General features: G+C 39.7%; 2 protein-coding genes across 3 annotated transcripts; one reads left to right on the forward strand and one right to left on the reverse strand.

Annotated features, from left to right (window-relative positions):
* Positions 1 to 2,665: 2,665 nt before the first annotated feature.
* EIF2S1 (eukaryotic translation initiation factor 2 subunit alpha) lies at positions 2,666 to 15,139 on the reverse strand. Of its 2 annotated transcripts, none has more exons than XM_054826103.1 (8): positions 14,993 to 15,139; positions 13,027 to 13,268; positions 11,412 to 11,491; positions 10,438 to 10,589; positions 7,650 to 7,756; positions 5,665 to 5,762; positions 4,613 to 4,756; positions 2,666 to 4,323 (listed from the first exon to the last, which is right to left on the reverse strand). In XM_054826103.1, the coding sequence occupies exons 2-8, from the start codon at positions 13,265 to 13,267 to the stop codon at positions 4,198 to 4,200; spliced, it is 948 nt and encodes a 315-aa protein (XP_054682078.1). In that variant the 5' UTR covers position 13,268; positions 14,993 to 15,139; the 3' UTR covers positions 2,666 to 4,197. The 2 variants fall into 2 exon arrangements, with proteins under 2 accessions (XP_054682078.1, XP_054682079.1); XM_054826104.1 differs by lacking the exon at positions 14,993 to 15,139 and adding an exon at positions 14,586 to 14,725.
* Positions 15,140 to 15,379: 240 nt separating this feature from the next.
* ATP6V1D (ATPase H+ transporting V1 subunit D) lies at positions 15,380 to 24,495 on the forward strand. Its single transcript, XM_054826105.1, has 9 exons — positions 15,380 to 15,556; positions 17,775 to 17,892; positions 18,814 to 18,893; positions 20,298 to 20,365; positions 21,057 to 21,101; positions 21,565 to 21,668; positions 22,093 to 22,159; positions 23,016 to 23,094; positions 23,721 to 24,495. The coding sequence occupies exons 1-9, from the start codon at positions 15,516 to 15,518 to the stop codon at positions 23,860 to 23,862; spliced, it is 744 nt and encodes a 247-aa protein (XP_054682080.1). The 5' UTR covers positions 15,380 to 15,515; the 3' UTR covers positions 23,863 to 24,495.
* Positions 24,496 to 24,874: the final 379 nt, after the last annotated feature.

The following is a 24,874-nucleotide window of genomic DNA, read 5'->3' on the forward strand; positions in this document are numbered from 1 at the left end:
CAGAAAAAAGAAAATAAATTTCAGCTCAAAATGTTCCGTACATCAGGATAACACTTCAGGAAAAAAAAAAGAAAACTTGAGTCTAGGTACACAAGAGACGTTACTACTGCATGCGTTTCCTGGACATGCACTCTTTATGTAACCAGCTCCAGGAATACACTGTTCCACCGTTCGGTATTTGAGGTTTAACTGCACATTGTTCAGCTTGTTACTGCAGGCAATTTATAACAAGGTGGGTGAGATGATTTCATGCTAGTGAGGACAGGTAGAAGCTTGCAGGGGGCTCTCGCTCAGACAGTGATCTCAGAATTGCGCCATAACCAGTCCTCGCCGAAGATCTGAGCGAGCTCTTTTCTCCAGCACGCAGACCACCCACAACCCTGCAGACAGATCTTGGCAAAATTACCATTAGCAATGAAGAATTTTATTGTCAAACTGCCGGTAAATGGTGAAGCAAACATTGCCCTAGCTGGCCATTAAACAACACAGTTTGTATCAACTACTTTTTATCATTTAGAACCTTCACTTTCTTCCATGCCTTGGATATTTATAATATGCCCTCCCATCCCCCTCTCTCATCCTGTAGTTAATCAAGGCTAACAAACAAACTGCCCCTGTATTGCTCCCTGAGGTTGAGTAAATACAGGTCTCGGACAGCTTTGTAGAAAAAGGGTCATATAGTGTAAAATGAGTCACTAGTTCTGGGCTGCTGTATTCACGCACGTGCTGGGAAGGTAAGCTCCGGCATTGAAGGCTCCTGGCAGAAAAGGAAATGCTACGAACCGTGTAAATCCAGTGAGCTCCAGAGGACTCCATCAAGTCTTCTGTGGGACCTGAAACTCACTGCAAGAAAGACTATCTTTTTCCTCAGATCCATTTTATAGTAGTGTTTTCCATGTGTCAGCATAGTATTTTAAGAAAAAAGCACAGTTGACATTTTTCCATTCAAAGTGGCCCCAGAACACTTCATATGCTATAGATTTGCGTTGGAATGGCCAGGACGAGCCAGCTGCAGGCTTTGGGACTCGGGGTTAAAGAGAAGAGCAGGAGCAATTGCCTCTGAGCGCAGACTGTGCTGTTCCAGCTGGCTGACCTGATGGGCATTGCTGTACCTCCAGATCAGTCCCTCAAGAAGCCAGAAACAGCTGATGAAGAGAACCTGCCCAAAGGACAACCCCTGTTGCATGCTTGGCAACGTCCATCGCCTATCATCACGTGAACAGCGTCACACGAGGGATTAGATATACAGAGTTTTTTCAAAGTGGCTTCTTAAGATGTAGGACTTTGCCCCCTGGTGTAGGACACCAATAAATATTTAGTTCCTTTAGTGGATTAGGGTGCAATAAGATGAAAACAAACCACATCAAAATAAAGAATGATGAAACATTTCTAGATAAAAGTGAAAAATGACAAGTGTTCAAAAGTATTCTGACATAAGAGCATTTTTAAAATTAACTATAGAAAGGTGGCAGTGTTTGAAAACAGTTGTCTAGACTCTGGAACAAAAAACTATCAGAAATTAAATACCAAAGTGCAGATTCCGCTATGAAGAACAACATGCCAGCTCCACTGCATCTAAACCCCCCCCAACAAACCACAACAGCCCCAAGAAAGCAGGGCACCCCTTCTTTTGCAGCCGTATTTCCCCTCATCAGAAACAGGATTCCAGGCTGTGTCCTACTGGACTGTGTACCTGACTGGAGCCAGCACCTCTGGTTGGGTTTTTCTTGTATTAATGAGTCCTTATCGGATGTTTTAAGTAAAACTGTTTCCAAGCTGCCAGTCTTACAAAATTAATCTGGGATACGAACGTCAAGCCAAGATCCTTACAATTAACACATCAGGCCAAGTCCTGTCCTCAGGTATACCTGCACCTTTCCCCTCAGCTGACTACATGGGTGCAAGTGGAGATTTTGGTCTTCCAGTTACGATTGAATAATCAGGACAGTTGCTAGTGAACAGCAGGAATATGCTACCTCACTTCAGCAACTCTACAAAGATGTTCACACAAAACCCAGGACCCTCATTTTAAGCACTGGCTAAGCAAACGCAGTTCCACGCATACAAAACAGACCAGTTGATATAGAAGGTATTATCTCAGCACCTTCTAAAGATCCTTAAGTCACAGCCTATGGCAACTGATGCAGCACAGCTGAGGCCCAGCATGGGCTTCACAGGTTCAGCAATCCCTTCCCCACACCTGCAGAGCGGCCATCTTAGACCTCCTCCTTCCACACAGGAGAAATATCCACTAAGTTGTCTTGTATCTTTTATTTAAGCTTCTTGCTTAAAATTTGCTCAGGCAACAGGACACCCTCATTTTATCTGCCAGGGTAACAAGTGATTGAAATGCATTTGTTACCATCTGCACCATCTCCATCTTTTTTTTTCAGGCACTCAAAATTGACACAGAATTGTACACACCAACACACTGAGGTGGCAATTAAAAAAAGCTCCTGTAGCTACTAAACTAGTTTTGTAAACTTTTGCCTAAGTTACTGGCAGAAACAACACTTACCTCTTAACACACCAAAACAGCCCTTAGAGATGACGTATTTGAACTAGTACTGACAGTACTGCAAGGCAAGATGATGCGTAGCTTGTTTTTCAGTGCTTTGCTTTACAGCATTACAGCATTATTTTGGCGTACAGATCACAAGGTGACTTTTTAGCTTTTAAACACTTTGTTCTTTTGTCCGAGTACCCACATATTGTGTTTAATGGAAGTCAAATCACTATTTTAGTGAACAGGCAAAGTTGGAAGACCCATTCAAACAGGAAATTAACATTATCACAACTTCAAGCCATGAAGAGGCTGTCATATGCAGCTTCTGAGAAAACAACAATTTGAGAAAATAACCATAAAAAAGATTTGCTTCTTCATCTTGTGATGACAGAGTCAGGAATTTTCCAAAGGCTAGAAGTTACTTAACTTCATCTTTACATAGTAAAGGTTGGGTACACATGAACTTCTCTGATAATCAAGCATGGATTGAAATAGGTATGCCCGTTGTGAAGGCCTTTTGTGGCAACACCATGTACCAATTACATTGTTTGTACTGTGGCAATATTAAGAATTTCTAGTTAAGGCTCAAAGTCTCATTTTTCATGCATTTTTCCTCTAGCAGCATAAAATATTAAGAAAAAAGGAGATGTGCAATATGGGATGTGACACTGGCAAGATATAAATAAGTTTAAAAATTCAGCAGTTTGGAAAGGTTACTTAAAAACAACCCCCCCCCAATTCCCACAGACAAGGAAAATAGCTTTTTTTTTTTAATACTCTGACATTAAAAGCACATCTTGTTTCTCTCCTTCAGAGAAGATAAACAAGTTGTTTCTACAGTAAATAGCTCAGTTCAGCATAAACTAGATGTAGGGTGGGTGGAATTGAAGGTCATGCAGCAGTGAGCTCAGAAGACAGCACTGTATTTTACAGTATGAGTAAGTTCATTAAAGCTCCTGCTATATTCACCTATAGGAGCAAAGTGCAACTATATGGAATTTTTCATTTATCAGCTATGTTTATTGGAATGGTAACAAGTTTTCAAGTTCTCAGTTCCCCAAGTGTAGATAAAAAACAAAGGAAATGCTGTTTTAAACAAGTCTGCATCAACAAACTTGAAAGAAAAACATTTTGTTCCACTTGTTCTTGGCTTGATTTAAAGTGAGTAACAAAGCCCTTGCAATGCTAAAAGGGAGTCACCCACTGATCACACCCTTCCAGGTTTTATATTCATATCACTCTAGGCCATGTGACAAAAGAGGAAAAAGCAAAATCTTGGGAGTTACATAGCCCAGAAATTTATTGAATATTTGCTCAAGTACATTCTGTATAGAACTGTTCCAATTGCTTGGTTTTGGTGCTCCCAGGAAAGATCATTAACAGATGCGCTGAGCTGTAATTACCAATTAGGAATTGTTATATATGAAAATTTTAAGCACAGGGCTGCAACCTCCCCCTGGCCAGATCTGTGTCTTGAATTTGACTAGGCACCTTCCCTTCAAGTATTCAATTTGTGTAAGTTGCTCCATCAAATGTTATTTAGAATAGCCTTTCACATACTGGTCTTTTTAAAATGATAAAGCACTTCAAATATTTGAAGTTTTCAATACTGGAAACATTTAGTCCAGAGTGTTTGCAATGGGGTCTCTAATTTTTCATATGGTCTGTCTCTTCTAAATATCCCAGAATATTTAGTCTTCAGTTTTGGCTTCCATTTCCTCAGCATCATCATCCCCATCCACTTCAGCATTTTCCCTCTCCAGTCTTTCCAACTGCCTTGCAAGCTCAGTCTCATCTGTGTCAGTAACCACCTTGGGCTGAAAAAAACCCAAACAGAACACATGGTAAATTGTCATTAAGACCATATATATTTGTAGACTCTGATTCTACATAAAGAGTAAGAGATAAAATACATTCTGCAGTCACACAATAAAAACCAGGAAAATTAGAATTTTTGGCCGTTTAAGGAACACAGCAGTTCAGGGTTTTTTTAGTTTCTTAATACATTTTTGCTAAAATTTCTCCTAGCATTACTGATCTTACTTACTTTAAAAATGTTGTGAGTTAAAAAAAAAAAATCCATTTTAGAATGTAATGTGTTCTTACCTCCATCTGGACATTAAAGACTCCTCTCTTCTCCTCAATTTTTTCTTTTATTACAGCCATGGCTTGATTTAGAACAGATAGTCCTTCAGTTCTCTCCAGTGTTGTTGTAGTCATCACATAACGAGGAGGGGCTATCAGATTAATCTATCACATTGTAGGGATTGGAAGGGGGAAGGGAAGGAAAAAAACCAAGCAAACTCAGTAACAAAAGAAAGAAAAAGCTCAAAAGCAAAGTAAGCAATGCTGTTCTGAATGTACAATTCACAGAAGAAACATTTCCCATTAGAAAAACCCTTTACAGAAGTATAAGCAACTTGAACAGAAATAGCGGACAAGAAATTGCACAGCCTGTCTGATTTCTAACATCAACATCAGTTATTTCTATATAGTATGTTTATTTAGACAAATATTGCTAAGTGGAGAGAATTTTGCAGATCATTAAAACAGCCTATTCCATAATTTTTCAAACAATTAAAAGACTGTGACAACCAGTACTTTTTTTTTCTTTGATGACTGGGTAAGTAAACTTTTCATTTTGTTACAAGAAACCATTATAAGAAACCATTTTCTAAGAAGGAAGTACTTTTCAAGTTTTTTCCAAGCACTTATGCAGTAATACACTCAATATGCTAAAATTGTTGGGGAAGAAAAACTAGGCCTGGGTACAGTAGCGATTCTACCAACACTCAAACATATGTGGAGCAAACATTCCTTTTCTTACATAATCTTATATCTGAAAATAAAATTTGTTGCTCCCTACCTAAGGCTACATAAAGGAGCAGTAGGTCTGTAGTGTGCCAATACTAGACTTTAAATTCAACAGAATAAATACAGTGTCTTGAACTTGGGAAGCCACAGCACAGTCACAGGAACAACTGTCAGCACACAGCTGAAAGGAAGTGTGTTATGTACCTGCTAGAGAAGAATCAGAAAGCAAGTATACAGCTTCTCAGCCTCAGCTATGGACTGTGACAATTGCAATTGCATGCTACTGGTACCTGACGGCATCAGACCATTTTGCTTTTGACTTCACTATTAACACAAACACTTACTTTAATGGGCATGTTCTCTGTGGAACAGTTCAAGCCTGCTCTCAAAGCTTCTTTTACTGCATCTATGCCTTCATAACCATAACAGGCAACCTCAATATCTACAACAGAGGAATACAAATAATAAAACTTCAAAGTTACCAAAAGCTGTAGAATCTTTAAAGCTTTTTAACTTAAGCTTTAATAAAGCTTTTTAGCATCCAATGTTTATCCACAACGAAAGCCTCAGTAGCTCTCAAGGCTGAGGAAGGTATTTCACTTTCTTGAGTTGTATGTTGAAGTAAAAGTCTTCATATATTCTTTAGACTTACAACATTTTACATTGTGCCTTGAAAAGCCAAGATATGAAATTATATACCCACAATCACCCATCTCTCACCCAATAAACTCAATGGGAATACTTATGTATTTCACATGGGGAGATGAAGGTATAAAAGGAACAAATACCATAGAAAATGAAAGATCTATCAGGAAAAAATGAAACTTGAAAATGAGCACATCCACAAATTCATGGAATTCCGTCAGCAATTACAGTGTAGGCATCAGTTGAGCAGACTGGAATGATTTTTATTTTATTTTTCTTAAGGTAAGTTATATTAACATATAGTTAAAGCGATAGTTAGCTGTAGCTTATAGCAAATGTTTGGAAATTAAGGCATAGACTAATGCTGGTTGTATCTGTAATACCCTGATTAGTCTAAAGACAAAGATTTCTTTATTTATGTAGCAATGGTGCAAGACTAAGCTACACAGAGAAGTCAGCCTCGCTTCCGGGTGATTAACAACAACCTAATTCTAATTAGCTGAACCTAATTCTAAGCTATCACAAATTCACGAAAGAGCATCCCAGTCAGCCTCAGAATGAGACTACAAGCCAATGGAAAATTTCTACGCTTGCTTTGAAGACAAAATTAAAAAAACAACTTAGACCATCACAACAAAATAGGCAAGATGAAGGAAGTAAGAGAACATGCTTATCAAGTAACTTTATTTTCAAAACTAATGAAGTGCTACTTATGTTAGCAATTTCATTCTTTATGGAAGTTAAATTCCACTTACATTTTTGAAGTCTCTGTTAACTCATGGTGATCTAAAGTAATAGGTAAAGGAATTTTTCATTACCTTACTTTTTGCACTCTCTCCTTGACATCAGTGTCAGGTGGACAGGGCTTATCTTTTCTTTTCTCCACAGTAACCAACAAGTGCTAATGCTCTTCAATACACCCTTGCAGAGCAGAGGTAATTTCTCAATCTAGTTAAAAAATGTGACTCTGCTACATTGACTATTTGTTTAATGACAGCATGCTTTTAGGCTGTTCAGTTAGCTGTACAACCAGATTTACAGTTTTAAAGCATGCCTTTTTAAGTAGAGCAGTCATGTGCTTTTTCTGCCCACACTGAGCTAGTAAGAGACAAACTAGCTCATGCACTTTATGAATACATTAGAGACGTGCTAGGCTTGAGCTAATAGATCTTGCTGAATGGTTGCAATCAACCAGTTAGAAATACATCCAGAGGAAAGTCAGAACTATTTTCACATGTTCATGGACAAGTGGCTAAGACACATGCCCTAGCTGCACTGACAGAGATCAATCATCCTGTTAGGGAACCAGAGAATTTAACACTTTGAATAATGAAAAAGAATATTGTGGATGCAGTAACAACTGAAATATTTATATTGCACTGGTACACAATGAATGTGATAGACTGCATTACATACCAGGACAAGTACTTTGCGTCCCAAGGAATTTGTAGTTCGGAGGAAAAAATAAAAGCCAAACCTTGGACATCAAGACAGAGCCCATGTAGGCATTCTGCAAGCAATCTCTGATTAAGGTGTCTTAATCTTGGAAGACCAGTTCCACTCAAATATCAGCACCACCAACACTTGCTTTAACTGAGTTTATAGTTTGCAACAAGATATGCTAACTTGACTTAAGCATCAAGATGATGCTTAAGTTTTCCAGGAACGCCTGGAAAGAACTCACCAGCTCGGATTTTGACTGCTTGCGGTGTCAGACGTCTGTTAATATTGTCAATCAATACACGCCTCTCTTCCTCTGTCAGATCTAGGCTATCCAGGATTGCAGGGTCTCTGAGCCAAACAAAGCAACATTACAGAAGTTTTACTGAAGTGGAATGTGACACAACATTAACTTCTGGTACTATTTAAATATTATTATGCATAATCATAGAGATCTACCAGGCCATGAAAACAGGGAAATTTCTTAACAGTCCATTGAAACACTGGAAGAAAATAAACATATCTACTTCCAAAATCTTTTCTATTGGAAGCATTTAACAACAAAGCAAAAAAGTAGTTTACTTAATCTGTTCTGGGAAGGAAAGATCTGAATTTTTATTTTTTTTAAGAAAAGGAATGACTTCTGTCCAGCTCCATTTGTACATGATACACATATCTAGCTGCTTGGTATTTATGTTCCCTCCAAAGTGGAGATATACCCATATCTCATGAAAGAGAATCCAAGATAAATTTGAGGTTTTTGAATTATTTTACTGTTTCATTCAAACGCAAGGCTTTTGTCATTCTACAAAATAACCTATACTCATTCCACGTTATTCTGTACTCCTTTTTAACAGTGACTTGATCACAGACAGATACTTATCTGCTGGCTACATTCTTGGATAAAGAAAGAATAAAGATTTTTCAGATCACAAGCTAATAGTTTAAAATCTGGAGATCACAGAGGCAAACTCCTCTGCTGTTTATCCATATAAATTAGCAGCTCTTGTTTGAAAAAGTGGTGTCAATTCTCTTTATTGCTAGGTTAATTTTATCAAAAATCTATCTGAAACAGAGACCATATCCAAAAAGTTCCTCACAAAAATTGTTCCTTTTCTTTAGAGACAGGATTTGCAGTTCTCTGAAAAGCAATACCAGATCACCTACAATACCACTAGCAGGCAAACATGAACTAAAATGGCCCAAAACCCAGAGGTAATATTGGAGGTTGATCTCTGCTGCTAATAAAACATCATCTTTCATGATTTTAAATATCGAGTATAGATAGTAGGTGGGCCAAACATAAGCAAACAACCCAGAAATAGGGTTTGTACACATCAAAAATATGAACTCCTATGGCAGAAGTGATTGACTGGACATGCAAATTCTGCTTCTTCATTTACAGTCTATTCTGTTAAACCTTCAAGTTACTTTCATGAGCATTTGGTAGGCATTCAACAAATAGGTCCTGGATGTTTAATTTTTACTGATCAGAGGGTAAATATACTTTAAAATTTTGCCACTGGTATCCTGCTGTGTGAAATCCCAAAACACTAATCCTTATTACTAAGAAAGAAATAGCAAGTCAAATTCTTAGCAGGCATGCTAAGCCTCCAGAAAGTACTACTGCATAGGAAGGCAGCAATATCCACATTTTTCTGCTCAACCACTATAGCTTTATGTAGGAGCACAACAAATAAAAATTGCAGTCCTTTGTCAGAAATCTTAAGGCATTACTGATGAAAGCATGTTTTAAGAACAGACAGCTTCAGAAGTTTGTGCTCCAGCTTGGATAGTGGATGAGCAACAAATGGCATGTGTGTTCAGAAATTTTTCTGAGTGTAAGAAAAGCTTAAACAGGCAATGTAACTACAGTTTTTTGTTCTTCTAGTATACAGGTGTTTAACTAAGTATTTATCAGTTACAGAATGATCTGGAATTCCTTCTGCAGCAATCTGCCCAGATTTGCCCTTTACCAGTAAATTTGATAGCATTAGAAAATAATTATTATTCTATGAAAGAGAGCACATTCAGTCCAAATGAGGATACAAGTTGCCTCTTCCCCAAAAACAGAGATGCTACCAAGTGCCCTGCTTGTTCAAGTCAACACAATTTCTAAAACTTTATTACTGCCATCTAGTGTTCAAGTCAAGTTCGTCACCTATAAGTTCTGTGCTACAAATAGTGAAATTTAAAATGTTTATTGAGAAATCTGGTTTTTTTGGATTGCCAATTGCAACAACAGAATCTTTAGAGGGGAGTCAAATAGGTTAATTCTGAAAGCAAATTAAAATACAGACTTCATAAAAAATTAAGAGCAATCTATGTCACTACATACTCCCTTAGCATCACAATTTCTAACTCATTCTGTTCATAATTCCATTTCTAACTTCACAATCTCATTCTTTGAGTTCGGAAGTGTAGAGAAGTAACAGTCAGCTTGCTGCACTCAAAAAAAAAAAATTCTGCCTGTGCAGTGGAAGAGTGACAGTCAGCTGCAAGTATAAATATCTTCAAACACAGAGCTAGATATGTTTGGTAACATCTGCTTGGGATTAAGAACAGGTAAATTCTGACAGATAAATCAAGATCAGTGCTGCTGCTTCTGTTAGAAATGTCACAGACTCCTCTGTAGTAATAGTAATCTTTCCAGTGTTTGTAATTACATGTTTCTCTTATATTATTCACCAAGTGCCTTAGAATTTCTCCACTTCAAATTCAATTACAACTTTTAAAAACCTGACATACATAGAGTGGCATGCTCAAAGATGGATAAAAATAAGTGAACTCTGAGCCTTCTTTCTCTAAAGCATTGGGAACTTGAAGAAAGTAGTAAGCCAGGGAAACCTACAATAAACAACTGGAAGATTGATATTAAGATTTACTAGGTTTACTTGACCAGTACATTCTACATACTGATTCTGCAAAAAACCCCACAAAACCTCAAAAAGAACATTATGATGGATCTCTTCCAGGAAACACTTCTCTGCAATGATGAAATAAACCCCTAGAAGTAGAAGAGATGTCCTTACGAGACTGCATGCTTGAATGCGTCATAAGCACCATATCCTGGTCTTTTGTACTTGTCATCAAATACCCAGGCAGTTCTCTGGAACAGGCTCTCAAGCTGCTCATCCTTAGTGTACTCCAAGACTTCAGCAACATGACGAAGGATGCTGTAAACCTTGAACACAAAAGGAGTATTAAGAAAATCAAATGAAAACAACCCTCCTGCACACTTTTACAGTCTCATACTCTCTTAGTAAGTGTTTGTACAGCATAAAATTGAGTCCTGCAGATCAAAGGCCACAACCAAAATTGCTGATGCAAATAAACAATTAAAAACATCAATGATAAAGTGTCTTGATTCTAAACACTGTATGATGTTGCAATACAATCCCTACCTATATTTAGCAATAAATTACATACTGAGTTCTAGGAACTTAAAATATCAAAACCCACTTTATTAACCTAAAGCTTTACTGTGTAGTTCTAAAGATAAAATTATTCTCTCATGGAAACTGATGCAAAAAGTTATTATTATCAAGTTGTTAAACAGTGTATTTGCATACAAAGAAAAAAGTTAGAATCATAGTAATATTTAACGGTAAGTGTTCTACTCAGAAGCATAAGATCACACAGGAGTCATGGTGGAATTTGATGCCTTAAACTACTTGCACACCTTTTCAATAAAATCTGTCCACACAGTGCTGAGCCAACATATGCTTTTGGATTTCTAACTTCAAACTTTTCTTTAAACTTCCCCCTTTACATCACAGATTTTCAACTGACATATTACTTGATCCACTCATTAATTAAGCAGCAGCTTACCAGAGCACTCGTGGACAGATGAGCTTATTATATATACTTGCACAGGTAAGTGACAATCACAGTATGCTTCACAAATGAGAACAATATTTTATTTTCCTATTATCTCATGTCTGCATTTTGGTTGCTCAGGAAATAAGGCAGCAACACAGTGTCTGAATCTAGCAAAACAACTTACAGTCTTTGATTTTGTGAATTTGTCTTCACATTTGATTGCCTCCTCTGGAGAAACTCTTCTTTTTGACAAGTCAATATAACCTATTGGAAAAAAACATTTTGAAATTGTCAGGCATTGTGCAAACTACGTCTAACTGCTTCAAAAGAAAAGCATAAAGAACAAACGCTCTGGTTCAGGATTTGCCCCTGGCCTATAGTATCTTTATCTGTTGCTACAGAAAGTAACAAAACCAAACCTTAATGAATTTGACCAAATCATGATCTGAACCAGGATATTAAATTTTTCTTTCAACTGTAAATAATTACAATAGCAAATCTTTTGTAAAATATTCTTTAAAATTAGTGCCCTAAGAACATTTTCGCTGCAAACCTGGAAGAAATTTGCATATTTCAGCAGCGATCCATTTTTCTGTTGCTGTACACAGTTCTGGCAAAAATCATACCAGTGTACAAAAAAGCAAGTTTGATGTATATTTTTGTAGTGCTCACCAAAATTTCATTCAAGGTTGGCACTCCACCAGTTTAGCTCTGAACAGTTTCCTAATAAAGCAGGCCTGACCTCAAATTCTGACTCTTAACTCCTTGGACTCCCTTTTGGGAGACTTGTCTGTGAAAAAACCCCACTCTTTTGAGCCATTTCTTGGTAAATTTGAAAAGCCTCCACCTACTTCTCGCAAACTATACGTTCCCCAAAAGATTCAATAAAAGACCACTATGTGAATTCCAGATGTGTTTCTCTGTTGATATGAGAATGAAATTTATTTGTAAGAGGAAGTATTCTTTCTTCAGAGATGCTGGGATACTTATTTCACTTCAGATCTATCGGAAATAAGTTTCTTATTGTCTGTCTCTCCTCTCTGCTTTTTCTTATCCTGTCATTCATTACTTAATCTCAGGGTTAACTGCAGTTTCAGACATATTCTAGAATAGCACATTACTTGAGAAACATCATACCAACAGTCGTGTTTCTAGATGTGCTTGGTGTTTATGTTTATTGTTTCTTTATACCTGGATATAGATTTTAAAGATTGCATGGAACAGTATTATCAAAATCCAACATGTTCTAAGTAGAAAATATATTAAAAAAACCTTTAGGGTAAAAGATTCAAATGTTCAGAAGACAGGAAAGACAAAGTTGCCTGTACAATCTCAACTTCTAAGCTACAGAATTCACGTCGTACAATAATTACATGCATGTCATCTATTTTATAGCCAAGGTTCAAGACTTGTTAATGAACAGGGTGGACTGTGAGCATTAAATGCTCACTGTAGAGGTAAAAATGTAAATATCAGATGATCCTTCTCTTCAGTTAAGACTTAGAAAATCTACAGAGATATCAAAAGAAAATGTCACTTCACTATGGTTTGTTGGCCAAACATTGAGCTGGTGGGGACCCGCTTAAGCAAATCTTTACCGATGTGATTGACCTGCATTAACCCAATTCCCAAACGACACAGAGGAATGGAAGAATGACCATAAGTAGCAGATAGCACGATGATGGTCTATTTTGTTTAAGCACCTCCTGGCAAAATGAAGGAATACCTAAGCCACCCAGTTTATCTGCATTTCTCTCTATGAATTCAATCTTGATATAGCCCACAATATCCCCAAATACCTTTCTCTTTGTCAACTCTTATGACCACGACGCATTCGTTCCTCCCGATGCGGATGAGTTTGTTTATGGAACGAATACGTCTTCTGGATAGCTCACTGAGAAGAATCATGCCTTCAATGTTGTTGTACTCCAGCAGGCTGACATAGGCTCCCATTTCAGCAATGGACCGAACATTGACCATCACTACATCTTCAACCTCTGGAAATTTATGCTGGTAGAATCTACAGCTTAGTCCTGGCATTCTGGAATTTGAGCAGAAAGAAACAAAGGTTTTATTCCACAGTACATTACTGCCTTCTCCTACAAACGTGGTAAAACCCAACATGGACTACTGGTACAAGAAATTGCAAATTAGGACAAGGCTTGTGCAGTTCAGACTGAGGTTTTAAACAATAAATTAACTAGTATTTTAGTATTACCACAACCATTTGCTAAGATGCTGATTTTTGCATTAAAGTAGAAAAAGCTTGCAATCCAGACTTTATTATCCACCTCAACTATCATACTGCCTATCCACAGCACACTGTAGCGAAGAGACTTCAAGTGGTGAAAAGGTGGCACTGCACACCTTGCATTCATCTAAATTCACGAGGCTGTGTAAAATTTTAAATCAGATTTTAACAACAGGAGGACATGGCAGAGAAGCATGCCATGCTCAAAGGTATTTGTATGCACATAATAAGACAACATGTGAGAGGCTGAGAAAATAAGAGGTAGAGTGAAGCTTCTGTAGTACTAAGAAGGAAGAGACTCCACACTCCAGAAGATGACTTTCTAAACTCAGCACAAGATATTTGGAATAATCCTGTAAAACCTGCTCCAGAGGCCACTTGTCAGCAAAGAAAGCAAAGGCAATAATCAGAACAGAAGATAGAACTAGACTAGCATGAATGAAGCAATAATTAAAAAAAAAAGCACCCCCAACATATTGCTAGTCAGGAAGAAAAAAAACTCAAACAAACCAAACCAGGATTCTTTCATTAAACATTCAAAAACCGTACAAAATTAAGATTTCATAATCATGTAGGAATAAGACAGAATGCTTAAACTGCTTCATTTTCCTGATGATGAATCCACATACTCATCACTGCTAACCAGGTTAGTTCAATCCCTTTTGTCTATTGCAGAAGTCATATATAAAGTTTCCTACAGGAAGTAGGAGCCTACAAGGCCGAGTCACATGCATCACTCCTTCAGGTTTGTTGTAATCACCATTTTGAAGTTTTACTCTCACTCTTTACAGCAGTGCTAATGCTTTCTAGCTATGTGAGAATTTAAAAAGATGGTAAGGCCAAGCACTATGTACACATGGCCAGACAACTCAGAAGACTGTGTCGACCCACATTTCCACGCTTAAACTTTAAAAAAGGGGCAACACAGACTAGTAAAGGATTATAAAAACACTCCTGGTAAAAGTTGCATGTAACTTCATGTAATTCGAAGCTGAACAAAGAATTCCGAGATTAAAAATAAAAACTTTACAGTTCACTTTTCTAGTCCGCTTACTGCAGTTCAGCTCCATCCTACATCTCTACTTATGAGATAAAGAGCAAACGTACATTGCAAAGCAGCAAACCCCAGCGCGGCAAGCCAGAACGGCCAAACGCTGCTCTGCACACGGATTGTTTTACTCCTCTCTCCACAGGCACAAGTTTTACATTCGGCTTTCTGTGGAGGCCGCTGCCGGGCCGCGAAGGGCCCATCTCCGGCACAGCGAAGGCGAGAAGCGGACCGGCCCCCCGGGCAGCGCGGCCCCACGGCCTGAGAAGCTCGCGGCTCCGGCACCGGTCCCTCCCTCCCTCCCGCCCGCCCGCCCGCCCGCCCGCCCCACCCGGGCCGGGCCCAGCTCTCAGCCGCGCCGAGTCCCCTCCCGGCACGGCGGGCCCACGGCGGGCCCACGGCGGCGTCCCGGCCGCGTGGCGGGGCCAGGCCCCTGAGGCGGCGGCGGCGGAAGCGCGGCCGCTACCTGGCAACGGCCGAGGGGTCCCACTCTGCACTCGCGGTCCGGAGTCTCGCGCTGAGTACCGCTCCTGCTTCAGCGTGCGCCTAGCCACCGCTGCCCCACTGCGCAGGCGCCAGCCCACCCTCTTCGCGCTCCTCCGCACGCGATAGGTCAGCCCCGTGCCCCCTCAGGACCATAGAGTCTCGACGTCGAGGCAGAAGGGCGCCCTTTGCTAGAGCGCCCCCCCCCCGCCCCGGGACCGGGCGCTAAGAGCGATGCGGGCTGACAGAGTCAGAGACCTCCGGGTGTCACAAACAGCCCTGGGAGCCAATTACGTCTCTTCCTTCCCGTCCCCGGGCGACACGTGACCACAAGGGACTGGCAGGGAGGGGGCCGCGCCGGCATCCGGGTGCTCCTTCCGCCAGGGCACCGCCTCGCGCGAGGGCGGGGACAGCGGGGCCGCGTCACGTGACGCCGGCGGCGGTGACAGCGGTGACAGCCGGAGCGGGCCCCGCCGCCCTGCGCCCCGCCTGCCCCCGCCGCCACCATGTCGGGCAAGGACCGCATCGAGATCTTCCCTTCGCGGATGTGAGTGTCCGCCGGGCCGGGGGCCGGGCCGCCCCGCGCGTGAGGGCGGGCTGAGGGGGCGCTGCGGGCCGGCCGCCGCCCCTGCCCCCTGCTGCGCCGCGCCGGCTGAGGGGCGAGCGGCTCCTGGGGCGGGGGGGGGAGAGCGGTCCCGGTGCGGCGGCCTCGTGCCCCGAGCACAGCCGCGGGGGCGGGCTAGCGCCGAGGTGGGAGCGGCGGGGGCTCGGGGCCGTGCCCGGGACAGCCCCGGGGGGCGCCGCCGAGGCGGGAGCTCTCCGGGCTCCTCTTCCCGTCTGAGCTCCCGTGCTGGAAATCGTTTTGTTGGTGGTGTGTCTGCTGCTGCCCCGGGCGCCCTGCGCCTCCGAGGCGGGCGTCCCTCTGGGCTTCGTTCGTGTGAAGCACCTCGATAAGCAGCTGAAGGCTGCAGTTCGATCTCCTCCTCAGTTTCTCTTTTCAGGCTCAAAATTAGCTCTGCCAGCCGTCAGAGGGCCTTTGCAAAGTCCAGCACCAAGAAGCAAGCGGGTTCCAGTGTGTGTGTGGGGTGTGCTGTTTGAAATCACGCAATTACGCAAACCTTGATTTTTTTAAAATCCATTTGTTGAATGTATGTATAAGAAAAATGCACAAATGGAACCATACGTTCCCTTCACTTTTTAGTAGACGATACTGCTGTACAAGAGGTTGGCCATAAAGTGTTAAAAAAGGAGGAAGTAAAATACGTAAAGTGCAGTGGACAGGCAAGTAATTTTCCAGATCCTGACAGCAAACTATTTGTCATAAAATCAGATGTCTCCTGACAAGGCTTAGAAAACTGTCAACATTGGAAGGAACACAAACAATCGAAACTGATGTGCTAATAAACCTGCTGTTTTAATAATGGTGTTCAGTTTGTCTTCAGAACCCTCCAGGACAGGAAGACTTTGCCTCAAGATGAAAGGTTGTTTCAAATCTTCTTGCATAAAATTGGGTTGATGCCTGGATGTGCTCTTTATAAAAAAGAGTCTTGCAGGACACAAAACCTCAAATGTAAAATAATAATAATTCCCCCATGTATGAGCTCAGGACATATGAAATAACAGTTTATATGGACAGATTAGTATGTTACATGGTAAAGGTTGTGTTTTGAAACTTAGTTCAGAAAGAAATTATTGTATAGGCTAAGTCATCTGGTCTCACTCCTGCTCTTCAATAGTGCTATTTTCATTCAGTTTACATGTCCAAGGAAGAGGCACTTCAATCACATGTAAAAGGTATCTGATTTTGTGGACTGATATGTCATTGTGGCAAGAAGGTGGTGAGGTACAAAGGCTTAATATTTACAAGTCCTGTTTCAAATGAGGTAATAGACCAATAATGTGGGAGATGTTTTGATAGGAATGTAAGTTAGGATGATAAAATAAAGATTGCCTGCCTCTGCAACAATTTTTTTGGTTAACTGATAGAACAGATTTTCACAAGGTTTGGGGTTTTTTGGTTTGGTGTTTGGGTTTTTTTAAATCTTTATGAAGTGGCTTGCTGGTATCAGCCTCTTCTGTTCTGGATATGATCAATTACAGAGGCTGCTCAGTCTCCTTGACAGTAAACAAGACTTTTGTTTAATGCACTCTCAGAGCCTGTGGAATCTTGCTTGAACTAGAAGGTCAGCCAGTCTCTGGCAGGTGCTGAATGGAGTGAACTAGTTCAAGGTGGTGACAGAGTCCTGCTTGTTGTGAAAGTAAAGCTGCCTTTTTACTCTTTAACTTTTTTTTTTCAAATCATAAACACGCAGAAAGTATTTGTACCTTTCAGTTGTAAGTATTTGGTAGACATTAATGGAGCTATTCTCATCACATGCCAGTAGACGTGGAAAGTAATGGATTCCACTGTGTCATTTGATTTCTGGTGCATTTCTGGCACTTGTAAGTCATCAAAAAAAAATGAAAATTCTTATTTCCTATTACGGAAGCTCTGAAAAATGACTTGTCAATTTTCCATGATCTTTGACTTTGCAGACAATAACCTTGTAATTCTCACTGATGATGGAGATAAATATAATAAATTCCCTTGATATTAAATGGGAATATAAAATTCTATCCTGAAGTGGCCATCCTGTTTTACTGCACTGATATTTCTTGATTGCTTCATAATTTCAGTCATGTCCATGTCAGAAAACTTTGCATAAGTTTTTTCCTAATCCCTTCAGATGATGCAGGACATTTTTATTTATTTCTCTGTTTAACAGGGCTCAGACCATCATGAAGGCTCGTTTGAAAGGAGCCCAAACAGGTCGTAACCTCTTGAAGAAAAAATCCGATGCTTTGACACTTCGATTCAGGCAGATCCTTAAGAAAATTATTGAGGTAGGTAAATTAGAATTTTCCTTTGTTTGATTCACTTTATTTGAAATGTCTGTTCTGTCAGTTGTACATTCCTGTTCTGCTAACTTCATTAGGTGGGCTGGACTGTAGGACAACTTTGTGGATAACCTGTTTTTTGTAAGTGAGGCTATGGAGGGCAGATGAGCAGAATTATGTTTTCCTGGCTACAATAATAGAGAAATTCTGTAAGAGTTAATATTCTTCACCTCTTTCTGACCAGTCTTAGGGTCTGTTTTCGTGTCCCAAGTTCCCTATCATCTCTTCTACATTACAGGGAATTTGCTGTGATGCTGCCCGATACTGTAGGAGTAGATTTAACATGTTCTGTAGCCCCATTTTTGTTGCTTTATCTGGCTTGAGAGAATACTGCAGATCTATAATGTTTCCTGCATGACTCAGTACACTAGAAAGTGGAAGTTTTGTCCAGATGGAACTTGTTCCTTTATGAAGAAACACTGAGTCCTCCTTCTTCCTTTGCAACTTGAATGACAAATCTGAGATACTCAGTAGAGCTTGATATGGCTTGCTCTGTTCTACCACACTAGATGGGGTTTAGTTGTACTGTTTTGGCTGCAACTGCTACAACATCCATAGTTAGCAGTAGTGCTTTCTTGCTGTGCTGTAGACAAGCTCTTGGCACTCTGTATCTTGTTTTGTATAGACTAATACACAAAGGCTCTTGCTTCTCAATAGCATGGGTTTTTGCTACAAGGGCTTCAAATGTGTAAAAATAGGGAAAAAATAGTCACCTGGGAATTAAGATTTGCAGTTTCACAGTAAACTACACATACAGGCCTTTCTCACTCTCTTAAATTTCTTATTCTTCTCTTTATGCTGTTGTTTATTTATCCTGGAAAAGGAGTAATGACGTACCTTGTATTTGCTGCCTTTTTTTTTTAACAGACTAAGATGCTGATGGGTGAGGTGATGAGAGAAGCTGCCTTTTCGCTTGCTGAGGCAAAGTTTACAGCGGGAGATTTCAGGTGAGGATTGCTGATCTTGTGGATGTCCTACTCATGGGAAAGAAAGATCAACAAATTGTTGATTTCTCTTTTGAAAAAAAAAAAGGGTAAAATTCTTAAATGCACTTTAAAAATAATAAAAAAAGACAGTGGATAGGGCAGGGTGAACTGAATTCCGTTAGGTAAAGGTGGGAGACATCACTGCAGGAGAGAGATTGCATGATGAAAATGTATACTCCACTGGAAGCTAAACAAAGTGGAAAGATTAACAGAATTTACTTTCCATACAAATCCTTGATTTGAGAAGGTGCTGCTTTTTGCAGCTTGGAATCTAAAATGTAGGGAAACAAGACTTTATAGCAGAGTACTGGACTACTTATTATTTTGTTCTTTCTTGTGAATTTGAGGGCTGGATGTAATGTGTGTTATTTTCTCCTAGTAAGTCATACAAAAATTTTACTAATTGTTCTAACTTCCTATCTCACTGACCTCTTGTCTCACTAGGGCTAGCGAGGGCTGTATGTGAGAGGGGAAACACATCTTTTTCCTCCAGTAGGATATTTTTTTAATTGTATTTTAATAAATTAAAGTTTAACTAGGGTCTTTGTGTAATTCATTCAAGTGTGCATATATCTTGTGGAATAAAGTTGGGGAAGTGTTAATGATTCAGCTGATGGTACTACCAATTAATGGGGGAGAACTAAGTGATCAGACACAGTAATAATCTATGCTGCTGGAGAAAAGTCTTTTTGCCCTTTCACTTGGATATGGTGCTGTTTCCTGTCCTAACCAGTCACAGTGTTTAGCTATAAACAACAGATTCCACCCCGGAAGCAAACTGTACTTCAGTAGAAGAGTTGGCTATAGTGACCTGTTCTTGGAAGACCTTAAGACACTTTAGAATTCTTCAAGACAAATTGTTGTACAGGCTTAAGTTTGTCAATATCATAGAGTTAGCGGGTAAACAAACTCATAACTGTTCTGAAAGAATACATACAAACTCAAATGAACAAAATGTTATGGCCTTGATCTGCATTAAAGCCTTGAAATTCCTTCACTTTTATTGGGCAAAAAAGTCTCACAGGTCGATTAGACTCAATGTCATTACAATATTTTAAAGTAATTTGCCAAATAACTGGCTAGTTTTTAGTTATGTTTTGTATACTTGGTCTAAGACATTTCTAAAGTTACATTTCACAGACTTTACATCTTTTAACTTTCCAAACATTGCTGGAAATCTATTTCTTTCAAAGCATCTGTGTTAGCTTCAAAGTCTGTGCGATGAATTGCATAGAGAACTGAGCTGAAGACAATTTCTTTACAAATCTTTACAGCTATTTGATAACTACTTCATCTTGTATATAATGATGACTTGATGAACCACTTCAGCTTTCCTGATTAAGGTGTATGTTTTCTTCCTTACAGTACCACTGTGATCCAAAACGTGAACAAAGCTCAAGTCAAGATCAGAGCTAAAAAAGACAACGTAGCAGGTGATTTTTTCCAGACTATGAGTATTTCAACTCTTTAAGAGAATTGTGGGAGGAGACTCTGAAATATGCAAGAATGTATCTAAACACTGTCTCCTCTTCTTTGTTTCTCTTATACAGTAGGAACACTTGTAATTTGCTGGGTTTTTTCCCATACACCAGATAATTTTTATATTTAGTTATTTATCTCTCATAAAATTAAATCAGTATGCATAACCTGCAGTTCAGTTTCTAAAGCTTCAGACAAAGCATAACTTCCATAGAGCTTTACTGAAAAATAGATCAGGAAATTAAGTATCAAAACATAAAGAAGTTTCAGGAAATAACATATCAATAATTGTCTGTGAAGAAAACAAGAAAAATTAATCAGTATTGAATGCTTAAAGTATTCCTTAAGCACAGGGAATACCTTACTAAACAGAAACATAATAAAACTGAACACTGAATAAACTGGAATACTTCCCTGAATTTTTCATGTCTCTAGATCTCTATGATCTCAGTACAATTCTGGAGTTCTATATTAAGACATCAGAACCAGCATGACTTAATCATTCCAAGCTATATAGGAAGATTTTGGAAACAAAACAACAGAGCTTACATAATTTATTAGAAGAAAATGGGTTGAAGTGAGTTGTACTTAATAAATCTATAACCCTTTATGTCTCTTACATGCATTCTTGTTCATTTTTGTCAGGTGTAACCTTGCCAGTTTTTGAGCATTATCAGGAAGGAGGGGACAGTAAGTACAAAACACAAGTTTTTTTCTGTCTTACACGTACTTATAGCTATTCTATGCTAAAACAAAAATACTTGTCATGTCACATCTTGCTGATAAGTCAGTTTACATCATAGGCATAGGTGTACTTCCTTCCTCTATGATGCTTTGCCCTGTTCCTGTGACATGGAGGGATTATTAGGGACTATAGTGGATTTTAATTTCCTAAATCAGTGAGCTTTTCAGATGAGGAGAAGGCTTGTCTTGAATTACCAGGTTTTGAGACAGGTAGGTCTTAGCATGGAAATGCACAACAATGATCTGTAGTAACATAAGCCACTATAAAGACAATTTGTTACTAGGCAAAGGCTTTAGTTTGTCATTTGCCGAGCTGTCTGTATCCCTGTAAAGTACTATTTTTTATCTAGTTAAAAACCCACCATAGTAGCAATAGCAACAAATATTATTTGATGATTTTTTTTTTCAGGCTATGAGCTGACTGGCTTGGCCAGAGGTGGAGAACAGCTGGCTAAGCTGAAGAGGAACTATGCCAAAGCTGTTGAGCTGCTTGTGGAACTGGCCTCCTTACAGGTTGGTGGGAAATGAGAAGGGAAGCGTTGGTTTCTCATGGTTCTGAAATGAAAGTAACGTAGTATCAGTGGTTGTAGCTTAATACTTTGACCTGTACTACACTCCTTTAGTCTCAGCACTGTACAAAGTTGCAAACCTTTTTCAGCCATAAAACAGAGTTACATTACCGCTTCAAAGAAGTCCTTACTCCTTAATGCCAAGAAGAAACTTTTGGGAGTTAGTATTTGTAACTGCTAATGTGCAGTGTTCAGCATGCTACTGACATTAGGAGAAAAAAATTCTGCTTCTATCAAGAATGGAGTCTGTAACGCTACATTATAGACTTCGCTTTGGCTTTCAAGTGCTATTTGGTTTTGTGTATAGAATTGATAGAAATGCTAAATTTGTCTTGTTATGTATTAATTATTTAATCCCTTTCCATCAGACATCCTTTGTTACTTTGGATGAAGCCATTAAAATAACAAACAGACGTGTGAATGCAATTGAACATGGTAAGTATTTTTTCATTTGGGATGCGTAATGTTTTTCTGTCTCCATGCATAATATTGGTGTGATTCCTTTTGCTGCAGTAGCCAGGGTGCTTTGACTGTTTCAAGTTCCTGAGTCGTTAGCAGCTGGGATTTAACCATCTTTGCATGTATGCAATAGCTTATTTCAGTACATGATTCTAAACTGTCCTTTTCAGTACTGTTTTCATAGGCTTGTTCCTTTGAATGTGCAGGCCTTATCTGCAGCTTATCACTCTGCAAATTTGACTGTAGAAAAGGTTTCCTCTGCAGCCTTCCAGACAACTTTGGTGGTACTGATAACAGCTTTCTCCTTTCAAAAAGTGATTCTGGCACAAAGCTTGCCCAGTTGGGTGTTAAAGCTTTATGTCTTATCTCTTCCCTTGTGATGGTGTTATATTTGAGTATTTGTTTCCATGGTGGCTTTTTCAGAGATCATAATTCTGTGAGCAAAAGTGCTGTATTGAACAGAAGTTTCTGAAATAATGTGATGGAAGAACATAGTTTTAATTCAAATCTCGCCCACCTCTTGCATGGGGAAAAAGGACCTTACAACCAACCAGGGATCAGTGCTTACTGATTCCACTGTGTTTTTCAAAAGGATGTGCTATGGGAGACTCTCTGATGTTCAGAGTCCTAGTTTAGTCCTGGATTTACAGAAGAAAACAGTTTTATGTACCTGTCCATAGTGAAATAGTATGATCTTCCATGAAAGACATGTAAATATCCCCTAGCCAAAAGAATTACTGGATTGACTTTAAATAACCATCTGTGCACTGCATTAGGTAACTTCCTGGCTAATAAAACAGCAGTCCAACAACTTCCTTTTTTGTTGTTTTAGTGATTATTCCCAGGATCGAGCGTACTCTTTCTTACATCATCACAGAACTGGATGAACGGGAACGAGAGGAATTCTACAGGTAGATATCTGAACCAAGACTAGACTGGTCCCTTTTTCTCAACTAAACCATTCCTCAGAAGGGACTTATGAGAACCGTTCACCAAATGTGGCAGTGAACACTGTTAAACATGATCTGGTACTTACCACGCATTGAGTTTCCAGAGCTGGGCAACTGAAGATGTGCAATTCCTTGTCTCAAAGTTACAAATGACTCCCTACCACTACTAGGTTGTACATAGCTGTCGTTACCAATCGTCCAGAGGGAATGAAGTGATAGAGTACACTGAGGTGTTCTGCTTTAAGGACACCACTGTCATAGAGGACAGTGTTCTGGGCTACCTAAAGTGAAAATGTCAAAGGATTAAAGGAGAATTAACTTCATTAAAGACAAGCAGAGTAGTGTAATGCAGTGCTTAAGGTCAAGAATATAATTTATGGTTTGGAGTTTAATCTGCAGAGATGAAGTTTTTCAATGGCAGTAGCTAGCGATAAAAGCCTTTTGCCATTTGTTACAGGATTTTCGTTTCCTGGGGAACTTCTCCAGGCAGCTTTATCACATCCAGGTTGTATGGCGTCTTTGCTGCTAGCCTGTTTTTATGAAAACATGATGTTGCTTTCACAGATAAACCACATTTCTCTTCACAGGTTAAAGAAGATCCAGGAGAAGAAAAAAGTATTGAAAGAAAAGTCTGAGAAAGAACGGGAGCTGCGGAGGGCTGCTGGTGGGGAACGTGAACCAGCCAATCTCTTAGCAGAAGAGAAGGATGAAGACCTGCTCTTTGAGTAACCCAGCACAGTTGTATATGGAGCAGCGGACCCAGAATACAGAATGTCCAATTGCAATATAATTCAGGACATGCTGCCTCAATGATACTTATGTGGCTTCTCAGTTGGTGTAATAAGTCTTGAGTTGAATGGATTGTGGATTTCTCCTGGGAGATTAGAAATCTGGGAACTTGACTGAAGCATAGGAGGAAAAGCAGAGATGAGTCAGGTGCTTTACTATCAGGAAAGCCTTCTACCGTGTGTTCAGCCTGTTTTTTCACTTAGTAGGAATGACTGTCCATAGCTGTGATTTTGCACGATGGCTCTGGATTTGCCTAATCAGATCCCTCTTTAATTCATCCCTTGCTAGTGCAAGAAGAAAATGTTATTTAAAAAGGGAGATGCATGTAATGTTCTTTACTGCTAAACTATTAATGTTTAAGTTGCTTAAAGCAGGTATTGGCACAGCTGAAGTCAGATGTCAGTAAAGACAACTCTAGTTTTCTATCCTGCTGATGAAATCCACCGTCTTCTGTGATTTATTTTTGTTGCACGATTGTTACCATTGGCCTAAAACATCTATGGTTTTAATCAGAAGTTTTGCCAACTTGTGTACTGTCTGTGCTAGAAACAAGTAAAAATTTTAGATGTTAAATATCTGGTGTCTGGCTCAAGCTGCTAGAAGATGGTGGTCCTAAAAGCTTGGAACTGTCATGTTGATTTCAAAATAAAACTTTCTCTTCATCTCCTGCCCCCAACTTAGAATCCACATTGGGCACATCTCTTTTCAGCCTGTGCCCACCTTCAGTTAACCTTTACTGCTTTAGGTAAGTGACCAAGGAGAAGTGGCTTGCTCCTGCCACCAACACAGAAACTCTTCTCAACTATCCAGGTGCATGTTGCTCCAAATCTTCATTGCGACAAGTAGGCTGGCAAGCAAGGCAGGGTTCAATGTACCATCATCCATCCTCGCTATGATTCTTCACGTCCTGGGCTGACTAGGGTAGTCTAGGAGAGTGGCCGATAAGCAGCCG

This window comes from Grus americana, chromosome 5, assembly GCF_028858705.1.
Source record: "Grus americana isolate bGruAme1 chromosome 5, bGruAme1.mat, whole genome shotgun sequence".
Taxonomy (NCBI): Eukaryota; Metazoa; Chordata; class Aves; order Gruiformes; family Gruidae; genus Grus; species Grus americana.

What these genes read in the sequence shown, in the direction of transcription:
- ATP6V1D (XM_054826105.1), top strand. Translation starts at nt 15,516, where the DNA reads ATGTCGGGCAAGGACCGCATCGAGATCTTCCCTTCGCGGAT. An exon ending in GAGATCTTCCCTTCGCGGAT is followed by an intron (nt 15,557 to 17,774) that starts GTGAGTGTCCGC and finishes TCTGTTTAACAG; the next exon opens with GGCTCAGACCATCATGAAGG. An exon ending in GAACGAGAGGAATTCTACAG is followed by an intron (nt 23,095 to 23,720) that starts GTAGATATCTGA and finishes TTCTCTTCACAG; the next exon opens with GTTAAAGAAGATCCAGGAGA.
- EIF2S1 (XM_054826103.1), bottom strand. Translation starts at nt 13,267, where the DNA reads ATGCCAGGACTAAGCTGTAGATTCTACCAGCATAAATTTCCAGAGGTT. An exon ending in AAGAGTTGACAAAGAGAAAG is followed by an intron (nt 11,492 to 13,026) that starts GTATTTGGGGAT and finishes TTTTTCCAATAG; the next exon opens with GTTATATTGACTTGTCAAAA. An exon ending in TCTTTAATGTCCAGATGGAG is followed by an intron (nt 4,324 to 4,612) that starts GTAAGAACACAT and finishes GGTTTTTTTCAG; the next exon opens with CCCAAGGTGGTTACTGACAC.